Raw genomic sequence first — 24,251 nt, 5'->3', positions numbered from 1 at the left:
TATCCCTCTAGACTTAAATGAATAGCCACTATCCATATATATTACCTTTTAATTTCTTCCTGTGTTTGTTTTATAGATTCGATGGAATTTTGAATGTCTCCCAGTTCTATCCCTTTCTTTCTTCTTGTATTTGGTTTTACTGACTGAGCTGAAAAGACATTTGGAATGAAGTTGGTGAAAATAGCAAACACATTTAATTATAAACAATTTACATTTCAGCTTAACGATTCTTGTGTAATAAAAATTTTCCTAGGCATTATTTTTATGGCTTAGAGAGTAACGTAATAATACTAATACTCTGCATTTTTTAAGTTTCAATCATATCACTTCAAAACTAGAATACTACAAATATATTTAAAGTAACCACAAACTAAATTCGGATGGCATCAGTTTTTTAAAATTCATTAAAATAGACAAAAATAATTAATTAAAAATACATATATTAATTTGGGGGAAGGTATTACTCTCTTCTATCTCTTGTCCATTTGCCTACATCTGAAGAAGTCAGCTTTTTGGGCCCCCTTTTCAGTGTTTTACTGTTAATGTTATCTTTATTTCCCTAGTCACCTAAATTTTATATCTTTTCAGTTGGTTTTGCTACCTTTTCTATAAATTTTTACTGTCAACTAGTATAATGTATTTTTTTTTCCCCCTTCAAGCCTCTCATATCCATTCCTTCCTTTCTGTTTTTGTTCAGATCTTAACCTCTCTCCAGGTCTCAGCTTTCTCATTTGTAAAACAGGAATAATAATACCACCATTCAGACTTCACATGGTGGTAGTACAGTGTGTTAAACATCTAGCTTGGCACATATTAAGTACTCAGTGAATGTCAGCTGGTAAGTTACAGGTAAATAGTGGAGTGGATAAGAGAGTGTAAGGAACTAAAATATCTGCACATACTACATATACATACTGCCTTATGGGATATGTGACCTTGAGCAGGTTAACCTGTGTCTCAATTTCCTTTTCTGTAAAATGGGAACAAAACAGTATAACTAATACTCCCCACTCCAGCACACCAGTACCCTGTGACTCATACTTTTAAACTTTTATTGATTTTATTCTTCTTTTACACTGGTAATCTTGCCCCCCACCCACATCCCTCAAGCCGAGATTGCTGTAATCCATTAGAAATCCTAATAATTCATCCGGGTTCCTCTAAGAACCTTCCTCAAACTAAATTCAGCTCCCTTTCCTTTAAACTGTTATTTGTTGTCTACTAATTTCCTGTCATTTATCATTTATTCACCTCTAGTGTTATCGCTATAAAAATAAGTTCCCCCTTGGGCACCTGGGTGGCTCAGTTGTTAAGCAACTGCCTTGGGCTCAGGTCGTGGTCCCAGGGTCCTGGGATCGAGTCCCACATCGGGCTCTCTGCTCTGCGGGAAGCCTACTTCTCCCTCTCCCACCCCCACCCCCCTTGCTTGTGTTCCCTCTCTCACTGTGTCTCTGTCAAATAAATAAATAAAATCTTTAAAAAAAAAAAAAAAAAAAAGCTCCCCAGCTTAGTGTGAGCTTAGTAGAGAACTGTGGCTTTTTTTTTTTTTTTTTTTTTTTTTTTTTAAATTTTTATTTATTTATTTGACAGAGAGAGAGATAGCGAGAGCAGGAACACAAGCAGGGGGAGTGGGAGAGGGAGAAGCAGGCTTCCTGCCGAGCAGGGAGCCCGATGTGGGACTCGATCCCAGGACCCTGGGATCATGACCTGAGCTGAAGGCAGACGCTTAACGACTGAGCCACCCAGGCGCCCGAGAACTGTGGCTTTTAAAAAAACTTTATTTTCTCAGACATTACCTTAATCCTTTCTTGATTATATCTCAATGTAATTCAAGACATTTTACACATTATCTGAAGTGAACAAGAATGGCATACTAGTTAATTCAGACCATAATTTTGATATAGTTATATTTTTACTTGCTGTGACTTCTAAACACTGTAAGAATTTATTCTAAAAATGGAAAACTTTTTTTGAAGCATGGAAATGAGTTCAAAGCTCAAAAAATGCTTCCTGCATTGAATCTATGAAATCAACAATTTTTCAGAAGCTAACAAGACATAAGAACTAGTACTACAGTGTGGTTCTTGATTTGCATGTTCTCTCTTGCCTTTCCCTTGTGGCCTGGTCTTAAAACTTATCTATAATCTAAAATAGCTTTTTTTTGCATACTATTTCTGTCTCCACCCAAACTCCTACATTATCTTCTTGAGTTAATATGAAAAACATTTTTCACATATTAAACATAAAACAGTAATATCCTTTTAAAAGTTTAGGTGTTTGTAGTGAATTGTCTGCAGTAAGTATTTTTACCTTCACTTCCAGATGAGTCCTGGATATCAGGTTCTGGGGAGGAATAGCCTTTTGCCACTTTCTTCTGTTGCCTGGTTGGCTTATGTTTCATTTTTGGGACACTAACCTGGAAAAAAAGCCATGCTATGTGAATTTGCAGTCAATTTTTAAATTAAAGACCAATGTGTACAACTGTCAAAACTATCCGTTCATGGGTGCAGTACACTGAAATAAAAACAAAGATGCAATAGTCTAATTAAAACTTAACAAATAAGATGTAATATACTTATATAATCAAATTATTAAATTGTAATAGGAAACATTAATTTGGTACAAACAACAAAAAATATTTTAAAAATATGCAATGAAGAGTTTCTCTTTACTCCTGAACTCTATCAACCCATTTTCTCTGCCACAAATACTCACACTACTACTTTGTATATCCTTCAAAAGACATTTTTATGTACACACAAATATGAATATAGACCCCCCCCATACTTCTAACTGTACCAGTCAGTATCTCTAGTTCAATGTCAAATAGTAGTGTTCTTTTCCAATCATATTTATCTTGTTCTCAACATTAGAAACATTCCTATTGAATGATGTTGGGTTTCCCATAAAATTATTTACTTACTTTTAATAATATCTGGATAATGTAGAAAGCATCTTTTTTTTTTAAAAGATTTTATTTATTGGAGAGAGAGCGTGAGCAAGGATGAGCAGGAGGAGGGGCAGAGGGAGAGGGGGAAGCAGACTCCCTATTGAGCAGGGAGCCCAATGCAGGGCTCATGACCTGAGCCAAAGGCAGACGCTTAACCGACTGAGCCACCCAGTTGCCCCTAGAAAGCATCTTATAATAAATGGAAGTATTATTATTTTGCAGAGCATGATTTTTTTTTAAAAAAGATTTTATTTATTTATTTGAGAGACAGAGAGCAGTGGGGAGGTGGGGGAAGGGGGGAGCGGCAGAGGGAGAAGCAGACACCCTGCTGAGCAGGAAGCATGACACGGGGCTCAATCTCAGGACCCTGAGATCATGACCTGAGCCGAAGACAGATGCTTAACCGACTGAGCCACCCAGGCGCCCCGTTGCAGAGCATGATTTATACTTACAGAAAGTATTTGAATGCATGCACAAGATTCAGAAGTATATCAAATGATCAACTAAGACTAAATTTTCCTTAGAATAATGAACTTTAGACTCTGTTAATAGGCTTGCAATTTTGGAGGTCAATCCTAAGGTTAAAAACTCAAATTCAAGAGAAGAAACTAGAATTAAAAGGGTAAGGTAATTTACATGCTTAGAAAAACAGGGAACCAGTCATCCTAACTCCTGGATTCTATTCATACTATTCTAAAGAGACATTATCCACCAATTACCTATTCTTTTGCAAAATCTTATTCAAAAGACTGAAATTCAAATAAAATTTCTGTAATTTTATTAATAGAAAATAAGCAAAGAGCAAGTAGGTTCTAGATCAGCCTACACTATGCCCTCCTACTTCAAGTCATAGAGACTAAACATTATAGCATTAGAATCCAAATCCACATTCTTAGAGTAGGTTCAAATTGGACATTATGAAGACCGGTGAGAAGTATTTAAAATGATAAAGGAAAAGGGCGCCTGGGTGGCTCAGTTGGTTAAGCGACTGCCTTCGGCTCAGGTCATGATCCTGGAGTCCTGGGATCGAGTCCCACATCGGGCTCCCTGCTCGGCAGGGGGTCTGCTTCTCCCTCTGCCCTCTTCCCTCTCGTGCTCTCTGTCTCTCATTCTCTCTCTCTCAAATAAATAAATAAAATCTTTAAAATGATAAAGGGAGTCAGCAATCTATCTCTCAGTAAACTCTACCTTTAGGAGGAAATACAGATGCCTGTCTCTATCCATCATGTTAGTGCGGTTAAAGGAAGAAACAAAATTTTAAAATGTTTTAAAATTTCTTATTTTTTTAAGAGAGGGAGGGAGGGAAAAAGAGGGGGGGGAGAGAGAAAGAGGGGAGGGAGAGAGAGAGAGGGGCGGGGGAGAGAGAGAGAGAGAGAAATCTTAGGCAGGCTCCATGCCCAGCATGGAGCCCAACGCAGGGTCTGGTCTGATCTCACAACCCTGAGATCATGACCTGAGCCAAAATCAAGAGTCAAATGCTTAAATGACTGAGCCACCCAGGCGCCCCTAAAATGTTTTACAATTTCTAAATAGTGATACCATGTATGTGTACTGATATACATATATATAATAAATTTTGCCATCTTAGCCATTTTTAAGTGTACAATTCAGTAGTATTAAGTAGATTCACAATATTGTGCAAATGTCACAGCTACTTCTAAAACATTTTCATCATCCCAAAGAGAGACTATAATAATTAAGCAATGACTTCCCATTCCCTCTTCCCCTCAGTCCCTAGTAGCCTCTCTTTCACTTTAGTTATTCTATTTTTGAGCTCCAGAATTTGTTTGATTCTTTTGTATAATTTCTCTTTATTGATATTCTAATTTTGTTTATGTATCTTTTTCTTGGTTTTCTTTAGTTCTTTGTTCCTGTTCCTGTTTAACTCTGTGGGCACATTTGAGACAACTGTTCTAAAAACTGTCTTCTGAGTCTGGTGTCTAGATTTCATCAGGGATGGTTTCTGTCAATTTATTCTGTTCCTTTTAATGAATGGGTCATGCTTTCATGCTTCTTTGTATGCCCTGTTATTCTTTATGGAAAACTGGACATCTGACTGTTATAGTGTGGTAATTCAGGAAATCAGATTCTCCATCTTCTCCCCAGGGCTTGCTGTCTTCTGGACTGATGAAAGCTACAGTACTCCATTTGTTCAGTCAAGTCTCTAAATTGTTTTTGCAAAGACTGTATTCCTTGTTCATGGTTACTGAAATCTCTGCTCCTTACCTTGTGTTCAGCTAGCATTTTGACAGAAGCTTCCCTGAACACCAGTAGCTAAACAAATAAAAACAAAAGACAAAAACAAAAAAATACTCTCCCAGCCTTAGCAGACTGGCTCCATGTAGCAGCCCTCTTTCAACACTAAGCCAGGCTTGCACAGGTCTTTGAGCATAAGCATTTTGCCTTGAACATGTCCATGGTCTTCTAAAATCCCTGGTTCCCTAGGTTCCCAAAGATTCTCTCCCCAGCTTTTGTTTCTGGCCTTCCACAGTCTACTGTTTTGTTTCAATGGTATCTTTTGCCCCACGATTGTGTAAGCTGTCAGTATGGCTCACAGTACTTCCAAGCAATGCCTACAGCCTTTCTGGTTGAGCTCTGAGTTAGCGACAACAGGCATCCTTCAGGTAGCCCCCAGAGAGGTTACAATAGACATACACAATTTGTGAATAAGGTCTGCTCTGCTCCCTCTGGAACCAGGACACACACTGGGAATCTGGGGACCCTTCAAGACTACCAGTCCACCTGTGAAGAGTTGGGGTAAGGATGAGTAGAAATGCCATAAAGCTTTCCTATGGCTTTGAAGTCATCTCTGTCTTGATTTAGCATTCATTTTTTTGCTGCAAACCTCTGACTGTTTTCCATAGTTCTGGCAAATTTGGTTCTGACCATTTTTGCTTGCTTTTTTGTTTCTTTGAAGGGACAAGAGCTTGGATCTGCCTACTCTGCATTTTGCTGACCCCAAATTTTAAATTTTGAAGCCAAATTTTAAACACTGGTGGCCAAAGATACTAAGGGGTTTAAAATATTTGTATGCCTAGGGGTGCCTGGGTGGCACACTTGGGTTAAGTGTCCAACTCCTGGTTTTGGCTCAGGTCATGATCTCATGGGCTGTGGGATCAAGCCCTGATTCAGGTACTGTGCCCAGGGCGGAGTCTACTTGAAATTCTCTCCCCCTCTCCCCCTCCACCCTACTCGCTCTCTTTTTCTAAAAAATAAATAAATATTTAAAAGAAAAATTTGTATGCCTTGCAGATCTTGTTACTTTTTTATTACATACCATTGGAGTGCGATGTTTCACTTTGGTCTGGATAACACCATCTTTTTCGAACTGTATCATATCATTAAGTGGGTCCCATGGTCTAGTACTGTATAAATGAAAAAAAAAAAAAACCCGTTTCATAACTGAACAAAACACTCAAATACTTTTCCAAAAATGTATTCTATAAATACATTTACGTTAGCAATTATGAACCTAGATGTAAGATTAAGATTTATTATATCTAGTCTTCTGATCCTCAGCTTATTTTGTAAACTACTCTCATGGAGTCAAATTTATAATGGATGGAACATCAAGTTTAAAATCTCATACTAATTTATATATATGGCTTAATGAAAAACTACTCCAACTAACAGTAAAAATTACAGAAATAAAGGCAAAAAACTACGTTGGTATATTGTTTGTAACATACTCTTTTTCATTACTTACTCTGCAAACTTGTAATGCCATTCTCCTGTGAGTGGATCAAGCTCAAATAACTTGCATGTCCACTCTTCACTTTTTGTTTTCCGATCTCTGGCAGCTTGTCTTTGAGCTTCTTCTAAAACATACTTTTCTTGAGTAGCTTCCGTTTGGTCTTTGGCATTTATGGCTCGAGTTACCCGCTGCCAGAGTCTAATACGTGTTTAAAAACAACATTAAAAAAGCAAGAGAAAATCAAATCTACATAGAATAGATTTGAATCTCCTTGAGAGAAAATGGTGCCCATGTGGGTTTTTGGCTGTGACAAAGCTTATGCTCATAGGCTTCGAAATGTGTCAAGATATAAAAAGTGGTGCCTTAAGGAGAGAGATCACAGTGGAAACGAATTTTTTTCTTGCCAGGAGAGAGATATTACTTGAATTCTTAAACATATGGCAATGAATGGTGCTGACCCAAGATGATAAGAATGTAATGAGGGCTTGAGAATCTCTATTTTTAAGCTCCCTGGATGATTCTTTTCACTGTTTTAGATTCACTAGCCTCAAAGATCCAATACTGTAATGCCATGCTTCTCAACCTTGGATGCAGGACTCATCAGGAACTTTTAAAATCAAAATCTTGGGGATAGGCCCAAGTACTGGTTTTTAAAATGTTTTCTAGGTGATTTTAATGTGTAGCCAGTGTTGAGAACCAATGATATAACAGAAAAGACTGAAGTAAAATCTTTTCCCCTACTAAAGTTTAGTTTTTTAATCAAATAAAAATATACTATCTATATTCCATCTACCTAGGAAGACAGCATGTTGTGACTGAAAGAACACAAGCTTTGGAATCAGAGTTGGGATGAATTCTTGGCTGGTGAACAAAAGTTACTTATCCTAAGACTCATTTCCTCATCTTTAAAATATGTTAAATTATATTCACACCTCAAAAATTGTTGTATGCCTTGGCAAAGCTTCACTCTTGACAGCATCATGTGGTTATAGCTGAAACAATTTTTAGAACTGGTACATACATATTCTTCCATTTCTGACAACCTCAATTTTGAATGTAGAAGGAAAGTACACAGACATGAGTCCTCATGACAATGGGACATGAGAATGACATGCATAGGAGAACATGTAGTGAGAGCTAAACTGTATAACGTATATGAAGTACCTGGTAGAGTGTCTTTTGCATAGAAACCTTCTAACACAGAGAAATATAGTAAGAATAGAACTGGGCAATATTTAAACAGTATTTTTGGTTCAAAAGTAAGAGATCCAGCAAGAATTTCATGACTTAAGAACAGAAACGATAGTCGTAATTATTACCCAACTAAGTAACTCCTCTAAAAGCCTGCATATCCCATGACATAATTCTTATATTTTGAAAGCCAAGAGTAATTAGTCCCATGATTTTATACAAACAAAACAGAAGTTTTTGGAGGTTTTTTGTTTTGTTTTCGTTTTTAATAGGCCCTGGAGCAGATAAGAAGAGAAAGGAAAAAATGGGAAGCTTTAGTTTAGAACTGCAGAAAACCAGTATGATTTTTTTAACCAGTATGATTTGCATACTTATTTGACATTCACATATGCCCAAAAAAAAAAATCCTGTCACAGCCCACAAATGTTAAATTATTTTGAATTAAAATGTGACTGAAAAGTGACAGAGAAAAGTGTCCATACTATTGAGAGATTAAAAAACACTCTTCAATATTCATGACGTTAGCTGAAAAATGGTATACTTACTTCTCTGATTCAAAATCCCCCTGCTCTTCAAATTTTACAGTGTGCCTTATTAATCTCCACTGCTTAATGTCTGGTGTTGGATTCCAGAAAACCTCTGAATTATCAGTCTTTTTGTCATTAATAAAAACTTCACTATCCTATATTTAAAGAAATTAAAAATTAATGAAGAGTTGTCATTAAAGAGGATTATTTAGTATAACAATATAATAATACTTTCTTCCTGATACTTAATCCCACAGTTAAACACATTTTTAAAACAAATACAACTAGCACTTTTCTAAAAGTCCCAAATCTCTTGTCATTTTATAAAACCATTAGATTAAATATGTAATACTAGTCATTTAAAAAATTTGAACACACAAAAAGTTCATGAAGAGTTCACAAGTTTTACTTAATGAACAAATTTCAAACAATTACTTGCAAAAACCTCAACAACCATTTCTGAATTTAGTTAAAGTAGAGCACACAGTATTTGCTAGAACTACAATGAGATGCTGTTGACTATCTATGTACTCTCTCTCTATATACACACACACACACACAAAACCTCAACAAGCTTTTCTTAGCATTAAAAATTTGAGCACAATCTTAGAAATTTCATTTTTTTTAAAAAAAACATAGTTTTATCTTTTTTCCAAATGATTTTTGGATTGAGGTAAATTTTTAAAATTACAGAGCATTTGCGGCCTCTTGGTTGAGTCTCTAGATCCAGTGTCATTTTCTCATCACATTTCTCATCATTTTCTGCTTATTACAATGCAGAAAATAGCATATACTCAGTGTTCACAGTGAGAGTGCATCTAGGCAGTACCATGATACATCCTTCTTATTCATAAGCTCCTCTTAACAAAATTACATAAATGTGAATATACGTCAGTAGATAAAGAAATAGAAGCCATTGCTCTCAAATACCACTGTATCCTTTCAATGTTCCTCAAAAGGAAATGTAACTCTAATTGGAAATGCCTCTTTCTTCAAGGTGAGAGGCAGTATACTGCTCTGAGTAGAAGCACAGCCCTGGAGCCAGAGAGCATGGGCGGGAATACTGCTCCACCACTTTGAGCAAATTAAACCCTCTGTGCCTCAGTGTTCTCCTCTGTAAAACAGAGACAGTTAACAGTACCCACCTCATACAGTTACTTAGTATTAAATGAATTAATATGAGTAACATTTTTAAACAGTGCAATACATTGTAAGTGGTAAGTTAGCTATTTTTATTGAATTAAAGTTTTGGAGGGCGCCTGGGTGGCTCAGTTGGTTAAGCGATTGCCTTCGGCTCAGGTCATGATCCTGGAGTCCCAGGATCAAATCCCACATTGGGCTCCCTGCTCAGCAGGGAGTCTGCTTCTCCTCTGACCCTCCTCCCTCTCATGTGCTCTCTCTCTCTTTCTCTCTCTTAAATAAATAAATCTCTAAAAAAAAAGTTTTGGAAAGATAAAGTACTACATGAAACTAAAGATTGTTGATAATAGCTCAATGCCAAAGTATTTGTTCAGCTGAAGCTTATGTTGAATAGTGATGATGCTTTTAGCAATGGAATAAGTGAACTTTTAAAATATTATCTTTAATTTTTTTCACAGAATAAAATTCTTTTTGTAAAGCTAAAATACAAAAACACTTACCCAGTGGCCTTCCAAAGTAGCTAGGACTTCTTTTCCCAATTTAAGTTTCCCTGATATTTGATTAACACAGTCACTACTACCTAGAAATGGCTTTTAAGAGAGAAAATGTTACAGAAATATTTTGCTTTTAACTTATATTTACATATAAAGTAGACAAAAAGGAACGAAAGACGTAATTGTATAGTTACAGTGCTACTGAAGGCAAAAAGGGTGAAATTTTAGTCAGAAATGTTCAATGAAAAGAAATTGGAATTTGTGGGGAGAAAAAGGTAAAAACAGTGTGTGTGAAGTCCAAATAAACATATTGAGAAAGATCACAAATGATGACTCATGCTGTGTGCTCTCTTCTGACTCAACTGTGGTCTATCAGTGTTGTAGTCTATTTAAGCAATAGTAATTCAGTGGACTTGAGGGACTTAGTTCATCTTTTAGAATAGCCCTTCCTTCAAAACAACAGTAAAACAATACTTAACCAAAAAATCCTCCAAAAATTAAATCAGAATACACTTTGAGTTACTATATTGCCTTACTGATGTCTCTAGTCAGTGACAAAATTCTGATGTTCCAATCTAGCCCTTAAAGGTGTCAGAAATTACTTAAGACCTCTTTAGTCTGATTTTCAGATATCATTATCACCATACAAGCAAAAAATTTGCTAAGATTAAAAAAAAAAGGGCACTGCACCAAATAATACTGAAGAGATACTTTTTATCAGAACAAAGTTGTTGATTAGTTGCTGATCGGCTGGGTATCAACACAGGAGAAATTTGGTAACAAATATTAAATAGTTCATAGAAATATTCTTATCTGAACATAATGTATTGTCCTAAACCAATAACTGCCACAATGAAAAGGTCTTAAATTTCCCTTTCACTTACAGGCAGACAAAATTTTCCAAATATAGCCATCTTCCCATTGAGAAGTGGGGTCTACATCCTTTCCCTTGAATTTGGGTGGGCTTATAACTCTTCAAGAGAAAATGGTGGAAGTGATGTAATTTGACTCTTCTGCCACCAGGTCATGGATGGCAATGCAGCTTCCACCTTGCTCACAAGAACACTTGCCCTTGGAACCACGAGCTACCAAGTAAGAAGTTGGACTACTTGAAGCCATTGTGCTGTGAGGAAGCCAAGCCACACAGAAGGGCCATACATACAGGTGCTCAGATCAGCAGTCCTAGTCTTTAAGTTGTCCCAACCCATGCACCAGACACGTAAGTGATGAGCCTTCAGCTAATTCCGGCCCCAACTGTTGAGTCACTCACAACCTGCAAGTCTTCCTGAGGCCCCAAACATTATGTGGCAGATATAAGCCATCCCCAATATGCTCTGGTCAAGTTCCCGACTGACAGAACCCCTATAGATCAGAGCAAGGTTGTTTTTAAGGCTGTGAGTTTGAGTAAATTGTTAGGCAGAAATAGTAACCAATACAACTCTTAGTGTACACAACTTTAGCTCAAGTTAATACATATTCTGTGGTATTTTGTAAAGAAATGCTTTAATTTACTGAGAAATTTCTATCCATTCACTTCATATATCTCATCTCCCATAAAATACCAACAGTTTTATTAATTAAAATCAACAAACAAAAAATGAAGGCTTTCTGTTGATTTGGATCTGCCAAGGCTGCCCTCTGTGTTCTTAAATTTATTTTTTAATAAGGAGCTAAGCTGTGCTCTTTGTTCAATATTTATAGCACAGATCCTCTTTAATTAGGTGACATCTGCTAACTGTACTAACCTTTAGTTTGAATTCAAGTATTGCACTGTATCCAGTTTTTTGACATGTAATATTGACTATGCCACCAAGCTCCAATGTCATTGTGCCATAAAGAATTCCTAAAAAAAAAACAATTTTGACAAAAGGTTGAAGAGAAATGCTGGCTAATAATAACAAGCAGAACTTTACAACCTACTCTCCCTCTAGGAGAAACCAATAATTCAAGGGTTTTCTGTCCCACCCAATAACAATCTGTAACATACACAGAGTTGTTTCTGTAGGACTTAAATAGGTAACAGAGGATACAATTATTTGCAGATTCCATTCCATTTGTAGATCCAATTATTTGCGAATTCACATTCTCACTAAAACATGTTAGCAATCCCAAAATAAATACCCACAGCACTTTTGCAGTCCTTCATGCACAGAGTGGTGAAATATTTGAGTTGTACCATGTGCAAATTGCCAGCTGAGGCTGAACAAGGTTAACACTGCCTTCTGGTTTCATCCCTCATTTGGTAAACAAGTGCTTTTTTTTGCAGTATTTTTAAGAGCCACATTTTTCACAGTTTGGTGATTTTTGTTGGTAATTTTATGGTTTAAAATGACCTCCAAATGTAGTGCTAAAGTGCTATCTAGCTTTCCTAAGCAAAGAAGGCTATAATGTACCTTATGGAGAAAATGTGTATTAAAGCTTGGTTCAGGCATGATTATAGTGCTGTTGGCTGTTAGTTCAATGTTACTGAATCAATAATATATAATAAGGTGTATTTTTTTTTTTAAAGATTTTATTTATTTATTTGAGACAGAGAGAATGAGATAGAGAGAGCATGAGAGGGAGGAGGGTCAGAGGGAGAAGCAGACTCCCTGCCGAGCAGGGAGCCCGATGCGGGACTCGATCCCGGGACTCCAGGATCATGACCTGAGCCGAAGACAGTCGCTTAACCGACTGAGCCACCCAGGCGCCCCACAATAAGGTGTCTTTAAATAGAAACAAGGTTATGTATTAATTGGTTGATGAAAAGGTGACTCATAGTAACCTAATCTTGTGCTTCCCCTAGAAGCAATGGTTTAGTATTCATTAAAATGTATTTGTGGTGACTTTATGGAACATAACTACTGCTAATCACAAGAATCAACAGTTATATAAGTAAGACAAAAATGTAAAAAAAAAAAAAAAAAAAATCCCTCAAGATAGGTTCTGTGGCTAAAAGTTGAGAAAATTCTTTTAAATTTGTTAAAGTTTAAGTGTGCATGTGTGCATGATCTGTTCTTGGACTAAACTGTTAAGGGAGCTTTTAATATGCAAATGCACAATGTTAATTTCCAAGAGGGGAAGAGACTATGCAATGTGTCTCATACTTACTTGCCTATGGAATTCACTTTGTAAAACAATTTGTGAGATTAACGATTTGAGGAACACATCATAGAAAATACACAAGGGTAAAAAACAATCATTATTTTCTATGCTCATTCACAAGGGGTTATTATAATCTCTTGTTTTTTCCATGCAAAAAGACATTGGCCCTGGGTATCTACATAAAATATCATTTTCTTTATTCTAAATGATACAAGATTTTAAAATATATTTCTTATCAAATTTAGTTTATAATTTCAGATATTTCACTTCATGCCTATTTCAAGAACCACACACGAAGCTCTAAGAATTATCTAGCCTGAGGGGCACCTGGGTGGGTGGCTCAGTCGTTAAGTGTCTGCCTTCGGCTCAGGTCATGATCCCAGGATCCTGGGATCGAGCCCCACATCGGTCTCCTTGCTCAGCAGGGAGCCTGTTTCTCCCTCTCCCACTCACCCTGCTTGTGTTCCTGCTCTCGCTATCTCTCTCTCTGTCAAATAAATAAAATCTTAAAAAAAAAAAAGAATTATCTAGCCTGAGGCCACTTCAAACAAGGTAGGTCCATGTTACAGTGGATGGGAGTCAACAAGCCTAGAGTTTAGTCTCCGTGTTCTCACTGGTTTGGCCTTAGATAAGATTCTTAACCCTCTCAGTTTCTACATCTGTGAAATGAGGCCACATTAAATAATTTCCATGTTTTCATGAATCAGTTCCTAAAAGAGGATAATTACCCAAAAAAGTTATTTTTAAAAAATGGGTTGCAAGGGATTATACAGATAATGACCAAACTGAGTGTTGAAGCTGATGCCGTATAGCTTAATAGTGCAGGTCACAGAGATCTTGACTCTGCAACATCCTAGCTGTGTGATCTCAGGCAAATTTCTCTGTGCCTCATTTTCCACATCAATAAAACAGACAATATTACCAATATTATAGGGCTGCTGAAGTGATTAAATGAGTTTATAAATGTAAGGTGCACCGAATGGTTGGGTCCCTGGTCTGCTGTAAATGATAGTATCTTTATCTGTATCTTAAATAATGGGGAAAAAGTGTAATACATTAGTTTTTAAGAAATTGCCAAATGAGGATAAGAAAAAATTTTAAAGGACTTAGTATACCGAAAAGCAGCAAATTAACATTTTAAAAAGGGGTGGAGGTGCAGGAAAATGAAAATCTTTTTTAAAAAGATTTTGAAATAATGGGCAGTACCATCAATTTTAAAACCTGTACATTAGGTGAACGAAATTCCATTATTATAAGTCAGCCTTTTCCAACTGAAGTGTCATAAAAGTCGTTGTAGGTGAATTAATTAACCACAGGAATATTCATTAGATGACAGCAATAATCTTAAATATCTATAAACCAAGGACACTTTCAAACAAAAGGCTGACTCCATCAATCACAAAACACAACAAATTACAGCCATATACATTTACTTAAAAAGGTTTACGGAATATCTAACTCAAGTATGGAAAATACTTACCTTTACAATGAGCATATGGCATTGTCATGACATAATCTTCACCTCTATTCAAGAAAGTTAATCGTGCTTCTCCTTCTAATATTGCAGATAATGAGTTTCCTAGAATAAATATCATTTATTAAATTTCGCAAAACTAATGCAACCAATTCAAAATAAACAAAATATACTCAGCACACCTACCATACATCTACAGTGGAATGTCTTAAAAATGTCTCAATCTCAACGTGCCCAAATATATGTATTTTATCTTATATCCAAAACATATGTGATCCACATTCCCAGTCTTACAAAATGAGTACTTTTAAAAGGTACAGTTATATGCTTGTTATGTTATTTTATATGAGGCTCTTAAAAATCTTAAATACATAGAACATGTAATAAAACACTGTTTTACGATATGGCTTAATAACATATCTGTGTTTGAATAAAAACATTATTTCTTATCTGTAAGTTACATAGTTAAGTCCCAAGCTTTTAGTACTTAAAATTGACATAGTAATACTATAGATATTTTGAAAAAAGAAAACATAAGCATAACCCATCAAAACGCAATTGTTGATAAAATTCCATGGTATTTTCTTCTAGCTTTTCTCCCATGTGTATTTTTCTCCCCCACCCCTGCCATCACCAGTTTTACTGAGGCATAATTTACGTACAATATGTGACCCACGTTAAGTGTGTATTTCAACAGCCTTGGCAATTGTATACAGTCATGTAACCATCATCACACAATTAAGATACAAAACTTTGCATCACCCCAAAAAGCTCCCCCTTTGCTTCTTGACAGTCAATCCTTTCCTCCAGCCCCAGGAAACCACTAGTCTGGTTTTTGTCACTGTAGTTTTACCTATTCTAGAATTTGTACAGATGGCATCACAGAATATGCAGTTTATTGTGTTTGACTTCTTTTACTTAGCAAAATGTTTTTCACATTCATCCATGCTGTTATATCATTTCATGCCACTGTAACAATTTTTAAAATCTAATATATGAACATAGTATATCTATTTACTTAAATCTTCTTTAATTTTCCTCAGCAATGCTTTGTAGTTTTTCAGTGTTTACAAGTTTTACACATCTTTTATTTTATTCCTATTTTATTTTTCACATACTAGTATAATTGGAGAAGTTTTTTAAATTTCATTCTGCAAGTGTTCATTTTTAGTATAAGAAATACAACTGGCTTTTGTATTTTGACCTTGTATCCAGCAACCTTACTAAATTCATTTATCAGTTCTAGTAGTTTTTTGTATATTCTTGAGAATTTTCTCTGTAGAGCAGGTATGTATACGGTTTTTAACTTCCTCCTTTCTAATCTGTATGCTTAACTTGCCCGCTGCATTGGCTATGACTTCTAATATTAGTTTTGTACAGAAGTAGTGAGAGTGAACATTTTTGCCTTGTTCCTGATCTTAAGTAAAAATAATTTTCACCTTAAGAGTATGAAACTGGCCATATATTTTTCACAGATACCTTTAATCTAGTCCTAGTTTGTTAATAAGAGCTTTTATCATAAATGGATGTTGAAAACTGTCAAATGCTTTTTCTGCATTTATTAAAATGATATGGTTTTCCTTCATTCAATTAATATGAACTACACTGATTTTCAATGATATGTTTTCATACGTATGTAACATATACTATATATGTTTCCTCCTCTTCTCCTTTCTGTAAAATGTGTACAGAATTGGTTTGGTGGTTTTGTTTTTTGGTGGTTTTTTGGTATTATTTCTTCTTTAACTATTTAGAAGAACTCAAGACATCTGAAATTGGAGTATATGTTTTTGTTTGTTGTTTTGTTTTTTTTTAAATACTACCTTCCAGAAAAGGGTGCAGACTGAGACAAGGAGAAACTCACCATAGAACTTGGACTTAGCCAGGATACTACCACTAAGGCAAAATCCATCCTTTCGGTTACTAACATAAAAGGCAGATATTGGTGGATGATGAGACACCTATCGAACACAGGAAAAAATGTAAAATATAGTAACATAAGCATATTATTGTGCTATTATCAAAAGGTCAAGTCTTAAAAGTATACTCTAATAATAAGAAGCAATGTTTGGTAAGTGGTAAAATTAAACACTGGTGGCTATAGTAACCAGCCTCCAAGATATCTCCCAAGGAAACCACCTCCTGGTATTCACACCATTAGGTGGGCTCCTCTTACACTGTACCAAAGTTACTTTGTGTATAAGTGACATAGGTCACTTCTGAAATTAAGTTATAATGCACTATCCATTTTGGTCTCTCTCTCTCTCTCTCTCTCACAGATCATTAGCTCTGAGAAGCCAGCCTCCATGTTGTGAACAACCCTATGGAGAAACCCATGTGGAAAGGAACTGAGTGCTCTTGTTAAAAGCCATGTGATGAGCTTAGAAGTGAAATCTTCCAGACCAGGTAAGTCTTCAGATGATTGCAAAGCTGGCTAACATCTTAAGTGCACTCTCATGAGAGACCCTGAGCCAGAACCATCCAGCTAAGCAGTTCTCAGATCCCTAAACTTCATTGTAGGAGCTAAAAAATGTTTGTTGTTTTAAGCCATTAAGTTTTGGCAGTCATTGATTATATAGCAATGGATAACTAATACAGTAGCTATTCTTCATATGGATTACTAAATAGGCAATAGGAAACAAAACCTTTGACAAATATGTTACTTTAGTAATCTAACACCTTCAATATATATATATACACCTTATGTTTTCTGAAATGAATCAAAGCTAAAAATCAAACTCTTCTCCAGCTTCTCAATTTAGTGAGGAATTATAGTGAACTAAAATGCAAGGTGGTATAATCAATAATTTTTTAAAAATTAATACATTGGTAAGTCATCTCCATTTGAGAGGTATATCAAAATCTCTAGGGAAGAGGAAGGTTTTTCAAATGACACAGTCTCCTCATCCTTCTTACACTCTAGGTGAGAATTATTATAGTAAGGAGTCATTGTTATTGAGAAAAAAATGTCCTATTCCTCAGGGCCAGGGGGAAGGGGAGGACGAGGGGAGAATATTGAGAATCACAAATATAAATGTATATAAGTCTTAAATTAATGAAAGATTAAAACTAAGAAATATTTTGACTGCCTATTATATGTACAACAAAAAGAGAGGTTTATAAGAAGGGCACTCTTTCAAGGACCTGACAATTCAATTAGGAAATAAATATTCTGTATTAAATAGTGTGTGTTAAAATAACAGCTTAATGGATAATCACAAAAAATAATACAGAAGTTTGAGAAGGGAGAAATCACTGGAAGATGCAGTCACTTGAATCATGAAATAGGAGGTCAGGGTTGGTGTAGATGGAGAATAGCTGAGAAGAAATATTGGAATGGGAGAATTAAATTATAAAATAAGAGGCAAAAAAGTGCAATACCAGGTAATTTTAATACTTATAAATATGATATTTAGTAGTATTCAGTACTAAAAGGTTAAATGCTTACCAAATGCTCACTAATAAGAAAGGTTAATCAACAGTGAATTTACTGAGTTAATATTTTTTATTAAAATATTCCAATAACTTCCGAACCAGTTTTGTTTCTGTAACATGCACTTCTAATACCTGTTCAGCAATATAAAAAGTTTTGCTGTTTGTTCTGGGATGAATCCACAAACAACGGAAAGTCTCACCAAGTATAGGATTGTAAGGTTTCTTCAGTCCCTGGTAAAAAAAAAAATTACAAGTTTCAAAATACAAATCTGGAAGATTCAAAATAGTTTACACCAGTCAAAATGGATTTAGCTGTGTCATCTGGGAGCTATCCTTATAAAATTTCACAGTAAAGACATGAGATAAAATGAAACCACTTCAATCCACAATATAGGTCTAAATGATTAAGTAGTTTGCAATTTTGCTAACTCAAAGAGGCCTTGTAATGTTTATCAATAAATAAACTAAAGATAACATAAAAAATAAAGAACTCATATAAGGTTAAAGAAAGTAAAATATAAACATTACCTTTGGCTTTTTATAGAATCCTGACAAATACCATTTCACTACTTTCTTCAAACGGAAATAAGGATTTTCTTCAAGAGCAGCCCTAAAAAAACAAAATGATATACACAAAACTTTCACAAAATATATCACAAATTCTCCCTTGTATTTATCAACTAAACAACTGAGTATGAGATGTGACTGGAAAACCCAAGTCATATTTAAAATAGATGGCAAAAACAACCATGTAAATCTGTAAGAATAACTTTTCATAATCTGGTTGCTTTTCTCTCCATTTTTCCTATTGTTTGATATACCACCCAGGTCTTTGCTCAAGTAGTTTTCGGAAACTCTCCAAACCAAGGTTTTTCAAGTGGGGTTCTTAGGGCCCTAAGATGTTGCTAGGAGTTCTGTGAGAAATTATGATTGAAAAAAATAAAAATAAACATATTTTGAGACTCAAGGATTGCATGATGCCTAGCATTTGCAATGATGGGGCTAAGCAGCCTCAGTAACAATTGCATTAGAGGTCTTCAGATCCTTGTATCAGAGAAGGATCATGTCCACTTGATTTACTCTATTCTCAGTCACTGATGTTAATTAGAGGAGCTCAACAATAACTGGTGAGTGCCATCCTACATGAAGGGAGGAGAATAGGCTAATATTAATCTCTCCTATGAAAAATGCTCCATTAAGAATAGGATTATATGCTTTTTTAGTTCCTAGTACAAAATACAGAAATTTCAAATCACAAATATGGAAGTTTTAAGATAATTTAAGTCAATCAAAAAGGATTTAACCTATTCTTAGCCTTTAATCCCACGTGCTACCAAGTGATTTTCCAGTGAATAAATTCTATCAATGTAGCAGATAATCAAAGAACAATGTTCATTTTATTTTATTTATTTATTTATTTTTTTTTTAAAGATTTTATTTATTTATTTGAGACAGAGAGAATGAGAGACAGAGAGCATGAGAGGGGTAGGATCAGAGGGAGAAGCAGACTCCCCGCCGAGCAGGGAGCCCGATGCGGGACTCGATCCCGGGACTCCAGGATCATGACCTGAGCCTAAGGCAGTCGCTTAACCAACTGAGCCACCCAGGCGCCCACAATGTTCATTTTAAAGAAGAAATTTTTAGAAGCCATAACTCAGCTACCCCCTTGCCCTTTTGCTGTTGCTGTAAACACTGCAAAACACTGACTGTGTATGTCAAAAGTGAATTCTACTGAGTTTTCATACATATATAACATATAATATATATGAACAATAATTATAATTTAACTATTACTTCCCTCAAGCATGTCTGAAAGCTCAGTGTAGTGATTTTTTTCTGAGAGAGTGCGCGCATGCATGCGGCGGGTGGTGGGGAGAGGAAGAGAAAGAATCTTAAGCAGGCTCCAGGCCCAGCCCTACTTGGGGCTCCATCGTGTGGGGCTCAATCTCATAATCCTGACATCATGACCTGTCAGATGCTTAACCAACTGAGCTACCCAGGCACCCCTAGTGATTTTTGAAAAAGTGTGAAATGGAAGAGACCAGGCTTAGGCTTACTGACAATTGTGCCGAGTAGAAAACTTGCCCTTATTGGGAGTAACAACTGTCTGATTGCACTCCTCCTATCTTGGTTTAAATTCTCTTACTAGGCAATTTTATTTTATATTTTACATATACGTAGTTCAAAACTCAAAGCAATATAAAGAAGTACACATGTCTTGTTATTGTCCCAGCTCTCCATATAGGCAATTTTTTTTAGTTGTTTTAATAACAGTTTTCTTTAAGCATAAAGAAGCAAATAAAATTTGCAGCCAGAACACTTTATAAGAAAAGGTAGCAAACCACACACATTTTTTTGGACCTTGCTTTTTCCACATACACATAATCCTAAATCTTTTACTATTACAAGCCTTGCTGCAACAATCTTGCATATATGTCATTTTGAATATGCAGAGGTGTATCTGTAGGAGTTATTACCAGAAGTAGGATTACTGGATCAAAGGACTGAATGCATCTATAATTCTGGTAAATATTGCCAGATTCCCTTCAAAAGCACTGTGCTAGTTTGTATCATGCAGCAACAGCGTACAAGTGCCTGTTGCCCCACAAAACCTTGGCAACAGTGTGTGTAGCCAGAACAATTTGGGGAAATGGGCATCTCTCAAGAAGTTCTTATTGTGATTCACAGGAACCTGCCTCATATTCCAAAAGAAATGAATTTCTAGACAGATAAAAGAACTGTAATAAGATGTAAAGCAGAACTGGTGTATAAAATCTTTTGGATTTTGGTCACTGATGGATAAAAAATAATAGCTCATAATTTGAATCTGCAGTTTTCTTATTTTGAGATGTTTAAGGACATGTTTAAGGACTGTTTCTATTCATTTTTGAACCCTGGTCATTTCCTCCACTCCTTTTTCTATTAGGTTGCTGATCATTTCATTAAGTTTCTAAAAGCCCTTTTTATTTTAGAGAGATTAACACTTTGGGTATGCCTTAATTTGCAAAAATCTCCCAGTTTCTCAATTATCTTTTGATTCAGCTTATGTTTTTTGCAATGTTCATTATTGCAACTAATAGACTAATAATTACTAAACTGAATACAGATATTGATGCAGAATCTAAAAATCAGGTCATAATACCAGAACTCAGTAACTTAGAAAACACATTGTCTTGAATAGCTGGAATGGGGGCAGCGTGCAAAACTTGGAAAGCTATGCATAAAGTTGATGTCTTTTATTGGTTCTCCAAGAAACTGCTGGGAAAGAGATGGGCAGCAACTCCTCCACCTCCTTTATGCCTGCCTTCCTCAGAATTATACCCAGGATCAGCTGGCAGGAAGAAAAGCTAGGATGGAAGTGGGGATTTATATCATGAGCCAGCAACTGGCCTGGTTGTGGTAAGCTGCACATGCCTCAAGAGCACAGAGAAGGTACGTGTATAAACAAAAGCCCAAGCCCCAGGATGGGACCTGAACAAGAGCTTAGCTGACCGGGTTGGGAGGTGGGGGGCGGGGGCAGTGGGGGGGAGGTGGAGAGGAACACAAGGAATGCCAACCACCTCTCCCTATGTTAGGTCAGTGAACAGGTCAGAGAGCCTGAGAAAGCAGTGCTGTCGATAAGGGGTAGACTCCTTGTCTTCCTCAAGCTTGTGATCTCCCAACTCAACTTCATAAATGGAAACATTATAGCAAAGTATTAAATGTTCTTATTTCGGTCACCTGTAGAAATGGTGAAGAGAGTGAAGAGTGGTATGTCATTAGAGCCTGATTTTGGTAAGGCATAACCACTGTACTTTTAGACCTCTGAAAAATCTCTTAAAACCACGAAGTGTCTTTCATTTTAAAAAATGAAAATCTACTTACTCAGATAGGAAATCTGCATGATAGTAGTAATCTGAAAGTTTATCCAGGAAAGAACGAGGTTCCAAAATAAATGTAGGCAGAACCACCCTGGACAGGTCCATGCCAGGACGGACTTGTTTCAGCAGTGTCCAGATAAGGCTTTTGTTTTCCTCAGACACAGTTTCTGTTTGAGAAGCCTCACCTGCCTTTAGCAATTAACAAAAAATACTGAAATATCATATTTATTTCAGACATATTAGATATGTAGATAAGACAGCTGATGTTGAAATCCGAATATGCTATAGAACTATTTCAAGCATTCTTAATATGAGTGGAAATAACTCATAAGGTAGTAAGTCTATAGCTATAAAACTTAGGTAAAAAGAGTAGTTAATAGACATCAAAGTGAAGGATATATACAAAGAATTCACTACAAAAAACATTACATGCTATTATCTATGCACTAGCAATAACAAGAAAGTTATAAGCTCATGTATCCTTGCAATTTACATTGTACCTGGCAATGACATCAAGCAATACTATCCTATTTCAAAAACAAACCTGAAGAATCAGTACTCGTGTGAGTATACATATTTGTTATAAATTCTGATACATTTCATAGGTATGTGATTTTACAAATAAAATAGGTATCATTCAAATATTTTCTTTCAGAAAAATAAGCAATAGGTCAAAGAAATGTCTTCAATTTCACTTGGAAATTCCCAAGAATTAGAAAATCAAAATCTCTGAAAATCAAACTTTTACCTCTCCGAGTTCTTCATGGCTCTGTTCAGTGTAGGTAGTCTCCTTTAAAGGCTCAATGGGCTCAGGTTCGATATAAGAGTCATCTTGCCTTTCTGATGTATCTGTGTCACTTTCTTCACTTTTCCCCATCACCTCATTATCAGACTCATCATGCTCTTGATCATTTTCTTTATCGGATTTATCAGAATACATATCTTGGTCCTTAAAATGCTGTCGTTCAATTTCACTGTCATTTAACCTTGAGGGAAAGATTAGGAGGAAGAATAAAGGAGATTAAGAATATTTAATTTATAAATCATAATCATATGTAACATTTATTTAGACTTTAAGTGTCAGGCACTGTACTGTGATTTATACAGTTTTACTCAGTTAACGCTGTAAGTAATATTATTATTCTCACTTTACAGATTAGTAAATAAAGGCACAGAGAAGTTAAATAAAAACCTGGGAAATATTAAAAGAGGACACTCTGAGTTCTTTGCCTCTTTACCACTTAGGGATAAAAGCTTCCAAAAAGCAAAATTTTAGACTTTCCCCTGTTAGATTTTCTTCTTAGTTTTATAAATATCATCACTTGAATCAACCTCGCTATTGCTTCTGGTCTAAAGAAAAACTTCCAAGTCAAGATTCTCAAGTGAGCTCAAATGAATTATGACTTTTCCCCTGTAAAGGTCTCTCCAAAGTCACTCAACGTAAGTGAAAATATAAAAGTAATCCTCTCTAATACTTGACTAATAGGCTTAATCTTGAGAAAAAAGTTCAAGAAGAATTGCTAATGGAAATTTATGGAAATAAACCTACAGCCTAAAATGGATTAGGTTGCTATACCCCAATCCTATTCTTATTTACAGTGATTAGGGTTAATAATTTGTACAAAAAGGAATTGGAAAAAAAAAAAAAACACCTCACTTCCAGAATAAAAAAAATGTAAAATTTTTTTTCCCCAAAATATTCATTTGTTTGGATTTTAACCAAAGATATATTTTTTTAAGGTTTTATTAGAGAGAGAGAGAGAGAGAGTGGGGGCAGGGGCAGAGGAAGAGAGAGAGAATCTCAAGCAGACTCTGTTCTGAGCACAGAGCCAGATGTAGGGCTGGATCCCACAACCCTGAGATCACCACCTGAGCCGAAATCAAGAGTTGCAATGCTTAATCAACTGAGCCACCCAGGCTTCCCTAACCAAAAAATTTCTAATAGAAATTCATTTTTATAGTACTTGTTTTCTTTCTTTCCCTTTATAATCATGTATTTTAAAAATGTAGTCTCAAATTCTGTCCCTGTTTTCTTACCATCTACTCTCTCCTTAACCTCTCATGATCTGGTTTTCACTCCCCTGAATCCACTGAATCTGTTCCTTTAAAGGTCACTAACAATGGCTTAGTTGACAAATCCTTGTCTAATCTTCACCTTCTGTGATTTCTCTGTGATTTTGATGATTATTTTCCTTGAAACTGTCTCAGTGCTCAGGTTGCATGTAACTATGGTTTGACTCTTTGAGCTCTCTGATTCCTCTTACCTCCTTCCATCCTTAAGATATTTTAATCTTCCTTGGCCTTCTTATTTTCTCTGTCCTCTCTCTCCTTTGGCAAGCTTGCCAATTTCAAGCCTTCACCATCATTTCTATTTGATTTTCAAAGCCATGCATGCATAAGTA

The 24,251-nt window shown here is 35.8% G+C and overlaps 1 protein-coding gene and 1 long non-coding RNA gene across 12 annotated transcripts in view; one reads left to right on the top strand and one right to left on the bottom strand.

Annotated features, from left to right (window-relative positions):
• The window catches only part of OSBPL8 (oxysterol binding protein like 8), a 157,885-nt gene that overhangs the window by 4,304 nt on the left and 129,330 nt on the right, over positions 1 to 24,251 (bottom strand). For all 10 annotated transcript variants that reach the window (XM_045872926.3, XM_064590860.1, XM_045872927.3 and 7 more), the window contains 13 exons: positions 22,598 to 22,835; positions 21,854 to 22,038; positions 18,518 to 18,599; positions 18,122 to 18,220; positions 16,419 to 16,515; positions 14,561 to 14,659; positions 11,742 to 11,839; positions 10,003 to 10,092; positions 8,381 to 8,517; positions 6,657 to 6,842; positions 6,228 to 6,315; positions 2,311 to 2,416; positions 46 to 148 (listed from right to left, as the gene is read on the bottom strand). In XM_045872926.3, the coding sequence (XP_045728882.1) occupies positions 46 to 148; positions 2,311 to 2,416; positions 6,228 to 6,315; positions 6,657 to 6,842; positions 8,381 to 8,517; positions 10,003 to 10,092; positions 11,742 to 11,839; positions 14,561 to 14,659; positions 16,419 to 16,515; positions 18,122 to 18,220; positions 18,518 to 18,599; positions 21,854 to 22,038; positions 22,598 to 22,835 (1,608 nt within the window). The remainder of the gene's footprint in view (positions 1 to 45; positions 149 to 2,310; positions 2,417 to 6,227; positions 6,316 to 6,656; positions 6,843 to 8,380; positions 8,518 to 10,002; positions 10,093 to 11,741; positions 11,840 to 14,560; positions 14,660 to 16,418; positions 16,516 to 18,121; positions 18,221 to 18,517; positions 18,600 to 21,853; positions 22,039 to 22,597; positions 22,836 to 24,251) is intronic.
• LOC135364408 (uncharacterized) overlaps positions 1 to 24,251 on the top strand; it is a 46,192-nt gene that overhangs the window by 12,750 nt on the left and 9,191 nt on the right. Inside the window, exons 2-3 of one of the 2 annotated variants that reach the window (XR_010411431.1) lie at positions 16,834 to 16,960; positions 21,242 to 21,487. This is a non-coding gene — a long non-coding RNA (uncharacterized LOC135364408). Of the gene's footprint in view, positions 1 to 16,833; positions 16,961 to 21,241; positions 21,488 to 24,251 lie in introns of those variants that run through there. The other variant, XR_010411430.1, reaches the window with a different exon arrangement.

The sequence above is a fragment of the Mirounga angustirostris genome, unplaced genomic scaffold (genome assembly GCF_029215605.1).
Source record: "Mirounga angustirostris isolate CCGP_5_RB_7025 unplaced genomic scaffold, mMirAng1.0.hap1 SCAF_5, whole genome shotgun sequence".
In the NCBI taxonomy this organism is placed as follows: Eukaryota; Metazoa; Chordata; class Mammalia; order Carnivora; family Phocidae; genus Mirounga; species Mirounga angustirostris.
The sequence above is the reverse complement of the archived record's forward strand: the minus strand, read 5'-3'. Positions and strand labels throughout refer to the sequence as shown.